The sequence below is a fragment of the Myxine glutinosa genome, chromosome 13 (assembly GCF_964187855.1).
Source record: "Myxine glutinosa chromosome 13, kmMyxGlut1.1, whole genome shotgun sequence".
In the NCBI taxonomy this organism is placed as follows: Eukaryota; Metazoa; Chordata; class Myxini; order Myxiniformes; family Myxinidae; genus Myxine; species Myxine glutinosa.
Window position 1 is genome coordinate 87,293,839 of NC_136273.1, and position 20,974 is coordinate 87,314,812.

Here is a 20,974-nt window from a genome sequence, read left to right on the forward strand (position 1 = left end):
GACTCATGCCCGAAAAAGTCCAGGGATCGAGTCAATAGCCTGAATGGTGATGAACAGCAGGGCTCTACTGAGATCGTTGTCGATGATGTGTAAACAGTATGGATGGTGCCGACACAAACCCCATTGTTGACAAACAGAACCAGGAAAAGAACCCTCTCACCTTCTAGCAACCTCAACGAGCCTGATAATAAGGTCTTGGCCTGTCCTCCAACCTACGCTCAAGTGGTTAGTGAAGGTAACGATGGAGCGCAACCTCCTCCTCAGCAGTTGCCTCCAGTTGAGGTAATTCCTCAGCCTCCTCTGCCTTCAGAATATTCTGAGGGTAATGTGATAAATTCTGAAAATTTATGTGTTGGCCAGACAGCACCTGAGTCTCTCCGGTGTTCTGAGGGTAAACCTCCATGTGAGGTTGAGCCTCCATGTGTGTCCCTTGCTGAAGCTTGTGTTGATTGTGCCACCCCTCCCTCTGTGGGGAGTGGTGAGTGTGTAGGAACTAGTGATCTGTCTGTGATCGAATCCTCCATTGAGGCAGCTGAGCCTTGTCAAGCTCATGGTCAACACGGTGATGGTGTTGAAGTCTCAGATTGTCGCGTTGATGAGCCCGTTGCTTCGGCAATGGACTCTCAATGCAATGATTGTGACTCTGATGGGGGTTCTTCCGTAACCTCACTGAGTGATGGTGAGGCCGAATTCTCATCGGAGCGTGTCTCTGGAGACTCTGTCCCTCCTGCTGAAATCATGGATTTCCTTCAAAAAACTTACGCGTGAAAAAAAGCGCGTGAAAATTTGCGATTTCTTCGTTGACACTCACGCCTTCATTATTGGGATTCAGGAAGTTGTACAACAATCTGCGGCCCTTCATATTTCTGATAAATCACTGGAAAGACTGAAGAGGTACCTTGTCACAGCAAGGAAAGAATTAAACCTGCAATGGCTGTGTTGCTGCCTATGTTTTTATGAACATAGCAAGTTTGAACATTAATGGTGGGCACAGTCAGCTGCGTAGGTCCCAGATTGTGCAATTAGCCAGGAGGGAAAAGATTGATGTACTTTTATTGCAAGAAACTCATGCCACTGCAGACTGCATGGCTGATTGGCAGCAACAGCTGATTGGCACTTGGTTTTTTAGTAATACAGATTCTGTGAGTGCGGGTATTGCTTTTTTTGTCAGTACACGTTTGTCTGTCTCCCCCCTATCTTTAAGGAAATCGTACCAGGCTATCTAGCCTCTGTAGAGTTTGAATGCAATCAGCAACGATTTATGTTTGTTAACATCTATGCTCCAACCCTGGTGTTGGGCTAGCGGCTAGGGTGCCGGCTTAGGATCCTAGGATCCTGGGTTCGAATCCCGGTCGATCGCTGAATTAACGCCAGGGGGGTTGACTCAGCCTGTCATCCTTCCGAGGTCGGCTAATTGAGTACCAGTTCACTGGTAATTCCCTGCTTGTCGTTAAAGGCGGCAAAAAGGGTTGGCGTCAGGAAGGGCATCCGGCCGTAAAACATTGCTTCAAAAAGGGGACCAAAAAACAACAACAACCACGGTTCCCGAAAAAGGCCAACCCCCGCTTTGTGGGGAAAAATGGCCTCTAAAGGTGGTTATTTTTTTTTTATAACATCTATGCTCCAAGCGATAGTACAGATGGAGGAACTTTTTTAATCAGTCCTTTAATTTCCCGAGACACCTCTCTTCTGAGACGTTTTTTTTTTTTTTTTTTTTGTATACAAGATCGAGGCTCGTGAAAGAGCTAACATTAATCACACAGAAAGACAAACCAACACATAAAACATATAATATGGGGAGTGGTAGACAAGATGGGGAGAGAGGCGGAAGTAAACAAAACACAACATTTGAGAGCAGGGACATTGAGAGATCTGTGGGAGGGAGAGGGCATGGGAAGGGGGGGGGGGGGGGGTGGGAGAGGTATAAAACATATGGACACTGCAAGGACTTCCAGGAAAGAAGTTGGAATTTCAAACAAAGTGGATCTGGGGTGAATTAGCAGCGGTAGAAAAGTTCAAGGTTTTGGATGGGGGAAGATAAGAGATGGTGGTGAACAGCTGTTTTAAAGACCTGGAGGGAGGAGTGGGATTGAAGGGAGTGTGGGAGTTTGTTCCAGAGGTGGGAGAAAAGAGGAATGAAAGAGTGAAGGTGAGCAGAGAGCCTAGATTTCAGCAGTTTAACCATCAGAGGGTTGCTGGCAGATCTTGTGCGACCTGTAGGAATATTTGGGGGGACAAAGCACAGAGAGAGCTGGGGGAGCAAGGCCGGAGAGGAGTCGGTAGAAGACAGAAAGACCACCTACCTGCCTGCGGTGAGTGAGTGAAAGGCCCTCGGAGATAGCTTCATCGCGGGAGATTCCAATGATTCTGAAAGCTTTGGTTTAAACAGTGTGAAGCCGAGCGAGGTGTGAGGCAGGAGCACCAGCCCAGAGGGGAGAGCAGTATTCCATTGAGCTGCGGATGAAAGCCTTGTATGTGGTGAGGAGCTCAGGTGTGCCAAGGAAAGACTTCGCACGACGGAGGATGCCCAGTCGGCGACTGGCTTTGGAGGCCAGCTTGGAAATGTGGTTTTCCCAAGAAAGGTCATGGCAGATAGTGAGACCCAAAAGCTTGAGCGACAGAACTTCTTGGAGAGGATTGTTGAGAAAGTATATGGGAGGGTTGTCCAGTCGGTCTTTTCGGAGAGACATAGTAAGAGTGTGAGATTTGTCAGGATTGAAAGACATGTTCCACTTGTTTGACCAGTCTGTGATTTTGTCCAGGTCTTCAGAGAGTGAGGAGGCTGCAGACTGTCGATCTGAGGGAAGAGGAATGGAGCGGCAGAGAGTGGAGTCATCAGCAAAGAGATAGAGAGGATTTTCCAGAGAGTCAGAGAGATCATTGATAAAGACCAGAAAAAGCACAGGGCCCAGAACACTGCCTCGGGGAACTCCAGCCAGAACAGGAAGGGGAGATGAGAGAAATCCATTCAGGGCCACACGTTGACTACGACCAGAGAGGAAGTCCACAAGCCATGCGTGGAGATTTCCATGGATACCATAGGAGGAGAGTTTGGTGAGCAGAGCTGGGTGCCAGACCGTATCGAAGGCACGTGATATGTCAAGTGATATGCACAGTCTTTAACTGTACTTTAAACCCAACTTTAGATAGGAACAGTGCAGAGCCACATCCAGCTTCAAGTAGGCCTCTTTCCAATATAATTTCGCGGCATGACCTCAGCGATGTATGGCGGCAACAACACCCAAACCTGCAGCAATTTAGCTGGTGTCGGGTTTTGCTAAATCATCTTTCACTTGCTCGTCTTGATAAATTATATATTCCTAACTCTTGTATCAATCTTGACATATACGGCTATTGTCCCTTCTAGTTTCTCTGATCATTCTTTGGAAAACTGTGCTTTTCTTTTCCTCGTTTCAAACGCCGCACCTTGTATTGGTCTTTTAACACCTCACTTCTGAGCGATCCTTTCTTTAAATCGTCCTTTGTGGTTTTTTGGGACAAGGTTGTGTATTTCCAACATTGTTTCCTAAATCTCTGTCAGTGGTTGGACTATGCTAAAGTGCAGATCTGTGTTTTCTGTCAGCAATACAAAACCAATTGCTCTCAAAGTAAACAATAATTATTATGTATTGATGCCTTGAAACAAGAAACTCTACGATTGCAGGAAGGTGCTGAGGTCCTTAGTGATGAAAAACGGTGTCAACTCCTCTTTGAAAAACAAACTCTGCTTAAGGAATTAATTCAAGAAAATGGTATCGGTGCCTTTGTCAGGGTGAGAGTGAATGGGTTACTGTCCTCAGACACATGTTGTAAAGATTTCTTTAAGTTTGAGAAGACGACCAAGGCGAGCCAGCAAATGCTTAGTCTTCGGGCTAGTGATGGGCATATTCTTAGTGATAATACGGAGATTGTTCATTTTGTTCGGTCTTACTTTGAGAATGTGTTTTCCTTTAAGCCTAATGATGTGCCTGCAATGCAGAATATTACGACCAATTTACCGCAGATTTACCAAGACATCAGCGGCATGTCTTGGATGAGTACATTAGTCTCGGTGAACTTAAAACTGCACTAGATGACCTCGCTGATCATAAGGCTCCTGGTTTTGATGGGTTACCAGCTGAATTTTATAAAACCTTTTGGGACATGCTTGGTCCTGCTTTGCATTCAGTGTTTTTATACAGCCTGCGTGAGGGATTGTTACCCCTTAGTTGTCGACATGCAGTTGTTTGCCTTATCCCTAAGAAAAACGATCTGCAATTGATACAGAACTGGTGCCCAATTTCTCTTCTCTGCACAGATTACAAGATTTTTGCCAAAGCGCTTGCTAACCGTGTAAAGACTGTTTTAAGCACAGTTATACATAAGGATCAATCGTACTGTGTTATGCACAGATCTATGCACGATAACATTTTTTTGGTACGAGACCTGTGGGATGTGTGTGCATTTCAACAACAACATACCGGTCTCTTTTTTATTGACCAAGAAAAGGCTTTTGACTCTGTTAATCATGAGTATTTGTTTCACATTTTAAAGCAATTTGGTTTTGGGGCATCTTTTATTTCTTATATATCCTTATTGTATAATCACATTTTTAGCTTGATCAAAATCAATGATGGTCTCTGTTCACCTTTGCGTATTGGGAGGGGAATTCGGCAAGGTTGTCCCTTATCTGGAATCTTGTACTCTCTTTGCATTGAGCCCCTTTTGATTCGTTTACGATCTTCTCTTATGGGCTTTTCAGTGACTCCATCAGAAAATCCCGTTCTCATTTCGGCCTATGCTGGTGATGTATGTGTTGCTGTTCGCAGCAGTAATGACATTGCTCTGCTATTTGAGTGTCTACGGGTCTACTCAAGCATGTACAACGCAAATTAATTGGTCGAAATGCAAAGCAGTTTGGGTCGGCGGTACGCCACCTTCTGTCCTTCCAATTCTCCCTATGAATTTGACATGGGGAAAAGAAGGTGTGAAATACCTCGGTGTTTATTTTGGAACCCCTGGTTTTGTCAAAAGGAATTGGAATGGTTTGCTCCACAAAATTAGCAATAAATTAAACAGATGGAGAGGAATTTTGTCGACCTTGTCTTTTCGAGGTCGTGCCCTGGTCAATAACAACCTGGTGACCCCTCTCTTATGGCATAAAATGATTGCCTTGCAGCCACCTGCAACGTTGATGTCGTCAATCCAAAAATGCTTACTTGACTTATTTTGGGATGGCAAACACTGGCTAAAGCCAGAGTCTATTTGCCTTCCACTGGCAGAAGGGGGTCATGGACCTGTGGACATTCTTTGTTGGGTGATGGCTTTCCGAGTCTCTACAGCTCGTCGTTTTATATTTCTGGAGGCCTTGCCCTGGAAATCTACTGCAAACTGTATATTAAAAAACAAGCCGGCATGCTAGGCTACAATTGTGAACTCTTTTTCATGGAGCTGCAACATGTCGATGCTTCGCTGCTCCCTGACTTTTACCAAGATGTCTTGCACGTCTGGCGGTCCATTTCATTAACTCGGCAAATGGGGACGTACAACAGTGAAAGGTTCCTCCGGGAACCCCTTTTCTACAATGCCCTTTTTCCTGATATTCCTCACTCACATGCTTTTGTGCAACGTTTTTTGAGTGCTGGCGTGAAAACGACTCGGGACCTTCATGATTGTAACAGGAATAGTTGGTTCTACACAGGACATCTTCAAGTAAGAACTGGTATCAGATCTTTGAGGAGTGTAGCCAAGGTCCTACAGGAAATCCTGTGTGTTTTTAGGCACTTGGGCCTGAGCTTAACTGCCAACATTGGTGACCACCATACACCACCACAGATCTGTGCCAGCTCTAGCCTGCCAGCTGATAGCGCCACAACATCTATCTTGTTATCCTCATCACCACTTTCCAGCAAGGATAAGAAGAGACTGTATGGTTTGTGTATTTCAATCAGGTTTCCCTCTTTACAGCTGGTTTCTTTTGGGGCTCGATGGAAATAGAAACTGCCTTCTGGGTCTCCCTCCCATCCGCAATGGTCTGCAATGTATGTTTCACCGATTGTTAAAAGAACTGGTGATATTGTTTGGAGACTCGCCCATATGGTGTTGCCCTCCAATGTTTTATTACATCGTTTTAATGAGGATAATTCAGTGGAATGCCCTTTTTGTATGATTTCTGAAGACCTTTTCCCTGCTTACGTAGATTGTGCAAGACTCTCTCCCTTCTTTGGTTTTTTTATCGACTTTTTTTTAATCGTATGAACTTTTCCTTTTCTACACGGGTTTTTATTTTTGGAATACCACTGAGTTACAAAAAACGCTCTGAGACTGCTCTTGTTAATTTCTTAATTTCTATTGGAAAATTAGCAATCTACAAGACAAGAAAAGCAAAGCTCTGACAAATGCTGATATTTTATGTAATGTGGTAATTGTGTTTAAGGCTCTGGTCATGGCAAGGTTACGCTTGGAATTTTCTTTTTGCCAAATGAAAGATGATTTACAAACCTTTGTGGAAAAAATGGTGTGTTAAGGGTGGGTTTTGTAAACTTGATAATGGTTTGTTAAATTTTTTATTTTAGTGTTTGGTGTTTTTATTGTTGTTGTTCGGCTGCACATGTTTGGAATTGTGGTGACTTTATTATTTGCATAACTTGTGTGGTTTTCTTACCTTTATAATAAAAGAGCTTCAATGTCCTCTCTCTTTCTCTTTCTCTTTTTCTCTTTCTCTTTCTCCTACTCTCTTTCTCTCTTTCTCTCTTTCTCTCTTACTCTATTTCTCTATTTCTCTATTTCTCTATTTCTCTCTCTATTTCTCTCTATTTCTATTTCCATCTCTCCAGATATGTCTCCCTATGTCAACCTACATTTACCTACCCATCTCAATCTGTCTCTCCATCTCTCCATATGAGTGGTGAATCTATTCAAAGATGTTAATCACACGTGTGAGGTGCTCCATTGGCGCTGATTTTTTTTGCCTTTTGTTTTGTCCTTATTATAGGTGTTGCTTTATTGCCGCATCCAAATCTATTTTTTCATTTTCCTATTTTCATACATACTTTATTTACTACTTTTGACTTTAAAGCAAAAGCTTTTTTTTTTTTAGACTGCTATAAATGCTGTTCCATTTTAATGATGGATTTAGCTGTTTTGGCCTTGGATTCCCTTGGTCTTCATCATCAATTTTTTCATGTTGTAGGACTTGTTTGACCAATATCTAGTATTGCCTCTTTTGGGGCTTCAAATCCTTGGCTTCTCATTGACTAAACATGAACATTTCAAACTATTATTTTGAGTGCCTATCCATAATTCTGGTCTCTAAATGTCCAATATCTCCCTCTGTTTCCAATTCCCTTGTTTTTCTTTCCATCCAAACGTCCAATGCTTCGCTTTCCCAACTGACTCCTAAATGGACAGGTTTGTGCGGAAGATGACGCAGCACGATGTCGATATGCGCATTGGGATCAACACTGGCTCTGTGCTGTGTGGTGTACTGGGCCTGCGGAAGTGGCAGTTTGACGTCTGGTCATGTGACGTGGACATTGCCAACAAACTCGAAGCTGGGGGAATCCCTGGGTATGTCCATCATTGTGCAGGGATGAGAAGCAGCAGGGTGATATCAGGGGGTGGGGTGGGGGCAGAGGTGGGAGTTTTTGATATTTGTAGATGCTTACATTGGGTGGAGCTCAAAGTGCTAACTCAAAGGTTTGATAGTCTAAACTCTAAACAATTAAGGTTGTGGTTTTGTTTCAGCTTATCATTATGGCCATATTGACCTCAGCAAATCTTGTTCTCATTCTGCTTCCTTTTCTGTCTTCGTCACCCTCTTTCTCCTTCTGCCCACATAGCCGTGTGCATATTTCCCGTTCTACCCTTGACTGCCTCGGTGGGGACTATGAGGTTGAGGAGGGGAATGGCCAAGAGCGCAATGACTTCTTGAGGCGTCATGACATTGAGTCATTCTTGATCAAACAGCGTGATGAGGAGCTCCTGGCACCGCCCGATGAGGCTCGCCCACCGACCAATGGGCATTGCTCAAACGGTAGCGGTGGAGGTACCGCAGTGCCCACGGGTACAGTCACGGGGGCTGCCACACCAGGAGCTATGGCAGAGACACGACATCGATCTCTCACTCCTTCTGAGAGCTCCTGGAGCCCGGAGCTGCCATTCGATAACATCGTCGTGAAGAATAGCGTGAGTCCCTTGCTTCAGAACAAAGATGTCATTGTTCTTTATGTGTTTATTTATTCCCTCCACAAGATTGAGGCTCTTGGAAGTGCAAGGTGACAGAGTATTATTGCTTGAGTGTGTGGCACCGTAGACTCGCTTGGCCACAATAAGCAAGGGAATGAGTGAACTGGAAAAGAGGGGATAAAGGAGGTGAATTACCAATGCAACCTGCAATGGGGTAATTAAGATTGTGGTTAAGGATGGTGGGTGGACACGAGATAGTGGTGCACTGCCTGCTTGAAGGCGTGGGCGGTTGAATTGATAGCACAACCGCTAGAAGGTGGACACAAAAGGGAGACGTGAGGAACGAAAGAGGTTTAAATTTTTTTGTGTAGTCAGCCTGGATATTGTGATGGAGGGACTTCTGAGCTTGGCAGGTCATGTCCTATGACCACCCGAGAGGCGACCTGCCAAAGTTGCTAGCAAATGGATTTCACCTGGCAGGGAAAGAAATACAGTAGAGGGAGGCCAAAAAAGACTTTTTTTTTTTTTTTTTTTTTTTTTTTTTTTTGTATACAAGATCGAGGCTCGTGAAAGAGCGAACATTAATCACACAGAAAGACAAACCGACACATAAAACATATAACATCGGGAGCGGTAGACAAGATGGGGAGAGAGGGGGAAGGACACAAACACAACATTTGAGAGCAGGGACCGAGAGACATGGAGACATCGAGAGATCTGAGAGAGGGCGAGGGCTTTGGGGGGGGGGGGGGGCATGGGAAGGGGGCGGTGGGAGAGGTATAAAACATATGGACACTGCCAGGACTTCCAGGAAAGAAGTTGGAATTTCAAACAAGGTGGATCTGGGGTGAATTAGCGGGGGTAGAAAAGATCAAGGTTTTGGATGGGGGAAGATAAGAGATGGTGGTGAACAGCTGTTTTAAAGACCTGGAGGGAGGAGTGGGATTGAAGGGAGTGAGGGAGTTTGTTCCAGAGGCGGGAGAAAAGAGGAATGAAAGAGTGAAGGTGAGCAGAGAGCCGAGATTTCGGCAGTTTAACCATCAGAGGGTTGCTGGCAGATCTTGTGCGACCTGTAGGAATATTTGGGGGACAGAGCACAGAGAGAGCTGGGGGTGCAAGGCCGGAGAGGAGTCGGTAGAAGACAGAAAGACCACCTACCTGCCTGCGGTGAGTGAGTGAAAGGCCCTCAGAGATAGCTTCATCGCGGGAGATTCCAATAATTCTGAAAGCTTTGGTTTCAACAGCGTGAAGCCGAGCTAGGTGTGAGGCAGGAGCACCGGCCCATAGGGGAGAACAGTATTCCATTGAGCTGCGGATGAAAGCCTTGTATATGTGGTGAGGAGCTCAGGTGTGCCGAGGAAGGACTTCGCACGACGGAGGATGCCCAGTCGGCGACTGGCTTTGGAGGCCAGCTTGGAAATGTGGTTTTCCCAAGAAAGATCATGGCAGATAGTGAGACCCAAAATCTTGAGCGACAGAACTTCTTGGAGAGGATTGTTGAGAAAGTAGATGGGAGGGTTGTCCAGTCGATCTTTTCGGAGAGACATAGTAAGAGTGTGAGATTTGTCAGGATTGAAAGACATGTTCCACTTGTTTGACCAGTCTGTGATTTTGTCCAGGTCTTCAGAGAGTGAGGAGGCAGCAGACTGCCGATCTGAGGGAAGAGGAATGGAGCGGCAGAGAGTGGAGTCATCAGCAAAGAGATAGAGAGGATTTTCGAGAGAGTCAGAGAGATCATTGATGAAGACCAGAAAAAGCACGGGGCCCAGAACACTGCCTTGGGGAACTCCAGCCTGAACAGGAAGAGGAGATGAGAGAAACCCATTCAGGGCCACACGTTGACGACGACTAGAGAGGAAGTCCGCCAGCCATGCGTGGAGATTTCCATGGATACCAAAGGAGGAGAGTTTGGTGAGCAGAGCGGGGTGCCAGACCGTGTCGAAGGCACGTGATATGTCGAGGGAGACAGCTCTAATTTCCTGTTTGGCATTGAGGACCTCCATCCATTGTTGAGACAGCAGAAGCAGCATGTCCAGAGTAGAGTGACCTGGTCTGAAACCAAATTGATGATCAGAGATCAAGCCATTGGAGAAGAGGAAAGATTTCATATCCGAAGCAATGATGGATTCCATGACTTTGCTGATAATTGGGAGAAGGCTGATTGGTCTGTAGTTGCTAGGATCTGTTTTTGCACCTTTTTTGTGCAAAGCGGTGATGTTGGCTGATTTCCAAGCAGATGGCAGTTGACCTTGAGCAAAAGAGAGGGTGAAGAGAACAGAGAGAGGGTGAGATAGAGCAGCAGAGCAGGATTTTAGGACCCGTGGGCTGATGCCGTCGGGTCCAGTTGCAGAATCAGAGTCGAGGGTTGACAGAAACTTTTCCACCTTGGAGGAGTATCTTCAAAGAAGACTTGAATGAGAGGAAAACTACCTGGAGCGAAAGAGATGGTTGGAACCCGATTCGAGGCGGACAATTTTTTGCTTAATGTCCCAAGTGGGCCAGGAAGACCTAACTAGATGGAATTCATAGAATACTTACCCCACACAATCAACTTGGTGTGTGCCAACTCTTCTGTTTTTGAAGGGTTTTTTTCTTTGATCCAATATTGCTGCCAGGCCACGTGAGCGATGACATCATTAATTCGCATTCTCTAATATAATTGTTGCGTAGATCATACTCAAATTTCAAACGAATCAGACGAAGCGATGTCCCTGTCAAATTATGGCATCATAACTAAGGCACCACTGACGTCATCGTTAACGCCACAGTTCCCCATGCGGAGTTCTTTACAATGAACCACGTTTCAAATTTTTTTCCATGGAGCGGTTTCAGAGATATAGAAGTGCAACGTTTTTCGGTTTTTCCAATATGGCGCCTGTACCATGTGACCTAAGACGTCATAATGATCATTAAAAATTATACAGGTGGAGGTGCTCCTATGGTGAAAATTTTGTGTCTGTTAGACCAACAGTTGCAGAAAAAAATTAATTCATACTGATCGGATCAAGTGTTGTACTTGTTAAATTATGACGTTGAAGGAGCTGCGCTCCAACGCGAGTCGAAAGAATTGACGCGACCAAAGACGGAATTCGTCCGAGTTGCTTTATTGAAACAAAACAGCTCAGGTATTCTCCCAAGCCCGTTTATCGGGCAGCAATATATATACACATTTATGCCGGGGCGTTTGCCCGGGAAAACCGAGACCGGGCATGCCCGGGTGTCAAGGGCGAGTCCTGGAAAGGCGAGTCTGGACATGCCCGGGCGTCCTGGACGCGGCCTGGCAAGTCGAGGCTGGGCGTGCCCGAGCGCTCTGGGCGAGCCCTGGAAAGGCGAGAGCGGGCATGCCCGGACGCTCTGGGCGAGCCCTGGAAAGGCGAGTCTGGACATGCCCGGGCGTCCTGGACGCGGCCTGGCAAGTCGAGGCTGGGCGTGCCCGGGCGCTTTGGGCGAGCCCTGGAAAGGCGAGAGCGGGCATGCCCAGGAAAGACGAGACCGGGCGTGCCCGGGAGGTTCGGGCGTGCCCGGGAACAGCGAGTCCGGGCATGCCCAGGAGAGGTGCGTCTGGGCCCGTCCGGACGAGCCCGGCATGGCGATCGCGCCCTGGCCGCGTCCTGGCAGGTGCAAGGCGATTGTGTACATTCAGCGGGAACCGCTACACACGCCCCTCCAGAATCGACCTGCACCGGCAGGGTCAATTTAAGGGGGGTCCGGATGACCTGGCCAAAGCGACCCCTGGAGGGTCGTGGGGGGGGGGGGGGGGGGGGGGTCCGATCTGGTGGTGGGTGGGCGAGCGGGGGGAACTGTGGACGGGGGGCGGCTTCGCCGCTGAGGAAGGGCCAAACGTGGTGGTCGGTCGACGTCCACGTGCGCCGGTTTGAGGCGGTCCACAGAGATCCGGTCCGACCGGCCGCCGACTTCGACGACGAAGGACTTGTTGCCCCGTCGCAGGACCCGGAAGGGCCCGTCGTACGGCGGCCGGAGTGGCCCCCGGTGCGCGTCATGACGCATAAAGACGTACTCCGCTGTGCGAAGCGCCGGGGGGACGTAGGACTGGGGGCCACCGTGGCGGGACGTTGGCACGGGGGCAAATCGTCGGGCGGCCTCCTGGAGGTCCGAGCGCTGGTGTGCGGCGGACCAGGGACTGGTAGCGTCGGGCACGAACTCGCCCGGGACGCGGAGCGGCTGGCCGTAGACGAGCTCAGCGGCGGATGCCCGGAGGTCCTCCTTGGGGGCCGTGCGGAGGCCCAAAAGGACCCACGGCAGCCGGTCAGTCCAACCGTCGTCCTGAAGGCCGGCCATGAGTGCGGCCTTCATGGAGCGGTGAAACCGCTCGCACAACCCGTTGGCTTGGGGGTGGTAGGCCGTGGTGCGGTGCAGCGTGACCCCCAACGAGCGGGCGACCGCGCCCCAAAGTTCGGACGTGAACTGTGGGCCACGGTCGGACGAGATGTCCGCCGGTGCGCCGAAGCGCGCGACCCAGGTGGCGATGAACGCCTGCGCCACGTCGGCGGTGGTGGTGGAGGTGAGGGGCACGGCCTCCGGCCACCTGGTGGTCCTGTCCACCATGGTGAGCAGGTGGGTGAACCCCCGCGATGGGGGCAGGGGACCCACCAGGTCCACGTGGACGTGGTCGAAACGCCGTGCAGGCACGGTGAAAGGGGCTAGCGGGGCCTGGGTGTGGTGGTGGACCTTGGCCCACTGGCAGGCCGTGCAGGCGTTGGCCCAGTCGCGGACGTTCCGTCGAAGGCCGTGCCAGACGAAACGCGCCGACACCAGCTTCTGAGAAGCTTTCCGGCCTGGGTGAGAAAGGCCGTGGATGGAGGCGAAGATGCGGCGCTGCCAGGAAACGGGCACGATGGGGCGAGGCTGGCCCTGGGAGACGTCGCAGAGCAGGACGGTGCCCGCGAAGGGGATGTCGGCCAGGCGGAGGCCCGTGTCCGCCGCCCGGAGGGCCTGCACCGAGGTGTCGGTGGTCTGGTCGGCCGCCATGAGCGCGAAGTCCACGCCGAGGTGGACCGCGTTCGCGCTGGCCTGAGAAAGACAGTCGGCCACGGCGTTGTCTTTGCCGGCGACGTGCCGGATGTCCGTGGTGAATTCCGACACGGCGGAGAGGTGGCACTGCTGGCGGGCCGACCACGGCTCCGTGACTTTGGCCATTACGTAGACCAACGGCTTGTGGTCGACGAAAGCCGTGAACGGGCGGCCCTCCAGGAGGTGTAGGAAATGGCGAACGGCCAGGAATAGACCGAGCAGCTCGCGGTCGAACGTGCTGTATTTTAACTCGTTCGGCCGGAGTTGCCGGCTGAAAAAAGCGAGTGGCTGCCAAACCCCGTCCACCCATTGTTCATGGACGGCGCCCACCGCGTAGTTGGAGGCGTCCGTAGTGAGGGCGATGGGCGCGTTGAGCACCGGGTGAGCCAGCAGCGTTGCTTCGGCGAGGTCCCGTTTTGCGCTCGCGAAGGCCGCGTCCATGGCCGCGGACCAAACGATGTCATGCTTGGCCGGCTTGCCCCGGAGGGCCTCGTAAAGGGGCCGCATGAGCTGAGCAGCACGGGGCACGAATCGGTGATAAAAATTCACCATGCCGAGGAACTCTTGTAGGGCCTTGATGGAACGGGGATGCGGGAACGTGGTGATGGCCTCGACCTTGGTCGGCAGCGGCACGGCCCCGGTCTTGGTGATGCGGTGGCCCAAAAAGTCAACGGTCGTCGTGCCGAAGTGGCATTTGGCCGGGTTGACAATTAAGCCGTGCTCGCTGAGGCAACCGAACAGTGTTCGGAGGTGGAGGAGGTGCTCGGCGCGGGACGTGCTGGCGACGAGGATGTCGTCCAGATAGACGAAAAGAAATGGCAGGTCGCGCAGCACGCTGTCCATTAAGCGCTGGAATGCCTGGGCCGCGTTCTGGAGGCCAAACGGCATCCTCAAAAATTTGAACAGGCCGAACGGCGTGATGACGGCCGTCTTCGGGACGTCGGCCGCCCGGACAGGTACCTGGTGGTATCCCCGTATCAGGTCAATTTTGGAAAATATGACCCGTCCCGCCAAACGGGCAGAAAAGTCCTGAATGTGCGGGATCGGGTACCTGTCGGGGGTGGTAGCGTCGTTGAGGCGGCGGTAGTCGCCACACGGGTGCCATCCGCCCCCCGGCTTTGGCACGATGTGCAGTGGTGAGGCCCACGCACTATTGGAGCGCCGCACAATGCCGAGGTGCTCCAACGCGTCGAACTCGGCCTTTGCCACGGCGAGCTTGGCCGGGTCGAGGCGGCGGGCCCTGGCGTAGACCGGCGGGCCCGTAGTGGGTATGTGGTGCTCGATCCCATGCCGCACTGCGACGGCCGAAAACGTCGGCCGCGTGAGGGCCGGGAATTCCGCGAGCAGGCGAGCGAACTCGTTCGCCGTCGGGAGGGCGCACGCCACTTCGGTCGGCGCGGAGATTCTCATCGTGCACGCCAGGGAGCTGAAGGTCTCGGCGTTGACAAGGCGACGTCGTTTGACGTCGACCAGCAGCCCGTGCGCGCAGAGGAAGTCGGCGCCCAGCAAAGCCATGGGGACGCAGGCGGTCACAAAGGTCCACTGAAAGCGCTGGCTGCCGAAGCAGAGGGTGACGTCGCGCGGGCAGAAAGTGCGTATGGCCGAGCCATTAGCAGCGACCAAAGAGGGGCCGTAAACGGCGTCCCGCCTGTCCTGCTCGGAGGCGGGTATGACGCTCAGTTGGACGCCGGTGTCACAAAGGAAACGCCGCCCGGACGCTTTGTCCCGAATAAAAAGCAAGTTGCCCGAGTGGCCGGCGCTCATGGCTGGGAATGAACGCCGGCCCGGCCGTTTCCCGACTTGCCGAAAGTGCACGGGGGTCGGCACGTCCGAGCCTTGTGTCCGAACCTGGCATGGTAATAACACCATGCCTGGTCAGGTGGAGGCCCCGGCCGTTGTGTCGGAAGCGGTCGGCGTGGCGTGGCAGCCGCCAGTTGCACCGGCAGTTCGGCCTCCAACCGCGCAGGGCGCTCGGGCGTCGTGGGCGTCGCCTCGGACGGCGGCAGGCTCCAGGTAGCCGCGCCGATGTGTTGGCCCGCCGAGGAGATCTTATCGGCTTCCCTGGCGAGGGCGCGGGGATCGGTGATCGACGTGCCAGCCAGGGCGAGGCGTACCGGGTGAGGCAGCTGGCGAAGGAACAGCTCGCGGAACAGAAAATACGGAGAGTGCTCACCGAGCAACGAGAGCATATAGTCCATGCGCTTGGACGGGCGCGTGTCGCCGAGCTCGGGCAGGTCGAGCAGGCGCCGTGCACGTGCCGCCGGTGAGAGAGCGAAAGCGTCGAGGAGGAGCGTCTTCAGCGCGTCATACTTGTCAGCAGCCGGCGGGTGCTCGAGGAGGCTCAGGGTGCGGGCCGCGGTGGCGGAACCGAGCGCTGCCACGACGTGGTGGAAGCGGGTGTCGTCCGCCGTGATGCCTCGCAGGGCGAACTGGGAGTCCGCCTGGGCGAACCAAACAGCCACGTGAGCCTCCCAGAAGGTAGGCAGTTTAAGTCACTGCCGTGTCCATGTCGGTAGGTCACCAGTGAAGGAGCTGCGCTCCAACGCGAGTCGAAAGAATTGACGCGACCAAAGACGGAATTCGTCCGAGTTGCTTTATTGAAACAAAATAGCTCAGGTATTCTCACAAGCCCGTTTATCGGGCAGCAATATATATACACATTTATGCCGGGGCGTTTGCTCGGGAAAACCGAGACCGGGCATGCACGGGTGTCAAGGGCGAGTCCTGGAAAGGCGAGTCTGGACATGCCCGGGCGTCCTGGACGCGGCCTGGCAAGTCGAGGCTGGGCGTGCCCGAGCGCTCTGGGCGAGCCCTGGAAAGGCGAGAGCGGGCATGCCCGGACGCTCTGGGTGAGCCCTGGAAAGGCGAGTCTGGACATGCCCGGGCGTCCTGGACGCGGCCTGGCAAGTCGAGGCTGGGCGTGCCCGGGCACTCTGGGCGAGCCCTGGAAAGGCGAGAGCGGGCATGCCCGGGAAAGACGAGACCGGGCGTGCCCGGGAGGTTCGGGCGTGCCCGGGTACAGCGAGTCCGGGCATGCCCAGGAGAGGTGCGTCTGGGCCCGTCCCGACGAGCCCGGCATGGCGATCGCGCCCTGGCCGCGTCCTGGCAGGTGCAAGGCGATTGTGTACATTCAGCGGGAACCGCTACAACGTCATAATTAAGGTACCGATGACATATTCATTAACATATCTTATTCCCTATGGGGAGTACTTGACAATGAGGCACGTTTCTATTTTTTCCGTTGAGTGGTTTCGGAGATATAGAGGTGCAACGTTTTTCCAAGATGGCGTCCGTACCATGTGACCTATGATGTAATACTTATGAATAAAGAAATTCGACAGGCGGACCAACAGTTGCCGAGAAAATGAACTTTTTAAATGTAAACATGCGTGAGCAGCCCTGGAGAAGTCATTGGCTGATGGTGAGGCCTCAAATTTCAAGAGATTGGACTTCTCAAGTGATTGATCATGGAAATATTTCGGTTGAATTCGATTGAACGTCCTGCATTCAAGTTCTGATTCATCCACCTACGATTACGAACTCCTGTGATGATGCACAGTTTGGGCACAGTATCATAAAGCATGATGTATATTGGTGATGTTGAATTAGCTTTCACATCGGCAATTATGTTGATGGAATAGATCCAGCTGTACCTTTTAAACAAGGAAAGGTATTTGGGTTGATTTGCACGGGCAGGTAACCGTTCCTCCTTTGTATCTCAACATGGTAATTTTATCTATGAGAACCAATGAACTCCCTACAAAAAAACGATCAACCTCAAAATATGAACCAAACCGATATCACTTTAAAGTTCACACTAATTACCTCCACCACCAAAAGTGGATGGAGGTTATGTTTTCACCCCTGTCTGTCTGCCGTTTGTCTGTCTGTCTGTCCGTTTGTGAACAAAATATTAGACGAGACGGATTTCTGAGAAATGTGAATGTTAGGTACATTTTTGGGTAAAAGTTGGGAACCTCACTTTTTAACATAACTAGGGTATGCTGAATTCTATTAACTCGGTTTCCAAGCCGAATTTTGAGTTTTTGACCTTCTAATTAGCATAAAGAAAATGGCCACCAAATTGCCATTTTTGGACAATTTATTTGAACAAGGATTTATATATCATGTATATACATGCAGCTCTTTTACTTTAACTTTACAACTTTTACCCCAAAATGCACCTAGAAGCTTAGACATGGCCTTTTTTCATAAATCCGTCCAGTCTATATTATGGTTGGTGACATATTGAAAGAGACATTCAAACTGATATTGAAATTGGACACTATAAAATGGGAAATGGTTTTAATAAGACAATGTTTCATACAACCATTTATTCTAAAATTAAATATAGATGGCCATGAAGCACAAACATTCAGGAATGTCACACATGTTTTGCCAAACTACATCAAATTAATAGAAGGGGTCTGATCATCACTCTGTTGCTGACAGGCACACATTGATGTGCACCTCAACTCTGAATAGCGACATTTGCAGCGTCGAGTCTTGCATTGCTTCCGGCATGCACAACAAATCATCTCGAGGCAACTTTCTGGGATTGGACTCGGTGACATCAGAATAGGCTCTAGTCCTGAATCACCACGTTTCCATCCCATTTCCACAGGTGCAGGAAGGTCAGGTATGGCACAATGAGCATCTCTCCATACCATGGCTTGATGGTGTACTCGCATCAAATGGAAATGAAGAGCATCACTTGTCGGTGACATTGCTTCTCGTTCACCAGTCTTGGAGAACAACATATGTCGTGCTGAATCAACAGAGGAAACCTCAAAATTCTCAAAAAAAACAAAACTCAAAATTCGGCTTGGGAACCGGGTTAATCGAATTCAGCATACCCTAATTATGTTAAAAAGTGAGGTTCCCAACTTTTACCCAAAAATGCACCTTGAAGCTTATACATGGCCTTTTCCCATAAATCCGTCTAGTCTATATCTCAAAAAGTTGTTGACGGATTCGGACGAAATTTGGCAGAGATGTAGCATATGTGGCAAGGATGAAATGATTCGATTTTGGTGAAGATCCGGATTCGGATCCGGCTACTAGAATTTTTAAAGTGATTATTCACCATTGGGAGATAGGGCCAAAAACAATACATAGTAGGATATTTCAAAAAGTTTTGGATGGATTTGGACGAAACTTGTTGGAGAGGTTGTGTGTGTGACAAGGAAGAATGGATTCAATTTTTGTGAAGATCCAGATCCAGATCCAGCTAGTACAATTTTAAAGCGATTCCTCACCATTGAGTGATATGGCCGAAATAATATATAGCAGGATATCTCAAAAAGTTGTGGACGGATTTGGACAAAACTTGTTGGAGAGGTTATGTGTGTGTGACAATGAAGAATTGGTTCAATTTTGGTGAAGATCCAGATCCAGATCCAGCTAGTAGAATTTTTAAGCGATTCCTCACCATTGAGTGATATGGCCGAAATGATATATAGCAGGATATCTCAAAAGGTTGTGGACGGATTTAGACAAAACGTGTTGGACAGGTTGTGTGTGTGTGATAAGGAAGAATTGGTTCAATTTTGGTGAATATCTCAATCTGAATATGGATTCGGATATGATAATTATTTAATTTTTAAGTGATATGAGAATTCACCATTGAGAGATCGGGTGAAAAGCGATATATAACATATTTAAAGAAAGTTATGGACGAGTTATGAATAAACTTGGGGGATGAGTTGGTTTCGGTGACAAGAACAAGCTGATTAGATTTTGGTTTAGGTTCGAATCCAGATCCGGCCCATCAGTGGGATACAAAAGTAAACTGTTCACCAGGTGGAGGTATGATCTCCACTGAGTGCCGTTCTAGTTAATTACTGTATTACTTGAGTGAGGCAAAAGACCGATTCAACCTCCTTAACTTGTCGATAAAGCAATCGTAATAATTTACGGTTTCTCATTGCGATTGCACTTTAAAATCTCTCGTATGATTTTGTTGTTTGGAATTATCTCGAAAGAGAAAGAGAAAATCTTTTACACCAAATTGGTACTTCAAATGGGCAATTCAAGCCACTCGACAGCAATGAATCAAAATCCTCTCGTTGATTCACTTCTCATTCTTTAAAATAACGTGGCCCGGCAATACCAACTGAGCGATATCCGTTGAAATGTCAAATCGCGAATTCTTTTGAAATGAGGATTTTTTTTTTTGCTTTTTTTGGAAAAAAAAAGTCAATTTTAAATCTGTCTTCGAAGCTGTGTACATAGATGCATCACTATTACCATGGCGGATTCTGATCAGCCAATCGGCCAACGCAAAGGCCTGTTAGGTTCACTGTGCTGTTTTTTTTTTTTTTTTTGGTATAGAGAGTTGAGTTGTGGAGGAAGTAGAACACAGAATGGACCAGGATATAATATAACAAAAAGAAGAGTGGATGGGGTGGGGAGGTGAGGTAGGAATGGCACACCAACAGTAGGGTAAAGGGATAAAATAGACAAATAGAGGGGGACTTTACAAGGATATACATACAATGCCTTCAGAAAGTACTCACACCCCTTGACTTTTTCACATTTTGTTGTGTTACAGCCTGAATTTAAAATGGGTTTAATTGAGATTTTTTTTGTCACTGATATACACATAATAAATACCCCATAATGTCAGTGGAATTTTTTTTTCGAAATTTTTACAAATCAATTAAAAATGAAAAGAAATGACATTGTAAATTGAGCTCAGGTGCATCCAATTTCCTTTCATCATCCTTGAGATGTCTCTACAAATTGACTTGAGTTGAGTTGATTGGCCAATTCAATTGAATGGACATGGTTTAGAAAGAAACACACCTTTCTATATAAGGTCCAACGGTTGACAGTGCATGTCAGAGCAGAAACGCCACCATGAAGTCCAAGGAACTGTCCATAGAACTCCGAGACAGAATTGTGAGGAGGCATAGATCTGGGGAATAGTCAGGTTCACTATGTTAACAAATATAATTTCGTTCAAAATTTTGGTAGATTAGCAAAACTATACATTTTTGGAATATTCAGAGCACGAGGAATCCAAAAATTAATGTTTACATTTGCGTAGACACCTTTGCGAAAATGACACTCAGGACAGTGATGAAGATAGTCAGGTTCACTATGTTAACAAATATAATTTCTTTCCAAATTCTGGGATTAGCAAACCTGGTCATTTTTGGAATCTTCAGAGCATGGAGAATCTGAAAATCAATGTTGGCATTTGCACAGACACTTGCATGGCCGCCATTTTGGATTTTGAAAATGGCCACCATAAAATACATATTTTGCGCGACCTCGGCTTCTAGTCAACCTAGAGACTTAATTAAATATGCTAATCCTATGTTTTCTGGGTCAAGGAATCCAATAAAGGCCTCAAAATAGTGCTCAGGATTATAGAAAAGCAACAAACAAAGGTAATTGAAAACCATTGTCTTTATATTTGTGATATAACTGTATTACATAATACATGATATTGCAAGTCCTTTGAAGTTATAGGTTGTTATAGGAAGTTATAGGTAGTATCAGATTGAACTATAAGTCCTATACACAGGATCTACGAGGTCTATACCGTTCAGGAATATGCTTTTACAGATCTTCATCACTGTCCTGAGTGTCATTTTCGCAAAGGTGTCTACGCAAATGTAAACATTAATCTTTGGATTCCTCATGCTCTGAATATTCCAAAAATGTATAGTTTTGATAACCTACCAAAATTTTGAACGAAAAAACATAGTGAACCTGACTAGAAGGGTATAAAACAATTTCTAGTGTTGAAAGAAATTCTGATGTGTCT

The 20,974-nt window shown here is 48.7% G+C and overlaps 1 protein-coding gene across 1 annotated transcript in view; it reads left to right on the plus strand.

Moving 5' to 3' along the window:
* The window catches only part of ADCY8 (adenylate cyclase 8), a 251,177-nt gene that overhangs the window by 77,776 nt on the left and 152,427 nt on the right, over positions 1-20,974 (plus strand). Inside the window, exons 6-8 of the mRNA XM_078767033.1 lie at positions 7,390-7,548; positions 7,821-8,014; positions 8,084-8,166. Of these exons, the coding sequence (XP_078623159.1) occupies positions 7,390-7,548; positions 7,821-8,014; positions 8,084-8,166 (436 nt within the window). The remainder of the gene's footprint in view (positions 1-7,389; positions 7,549-7,820; positions 8,015-8,083; positions 8,167-20,974) is intronic.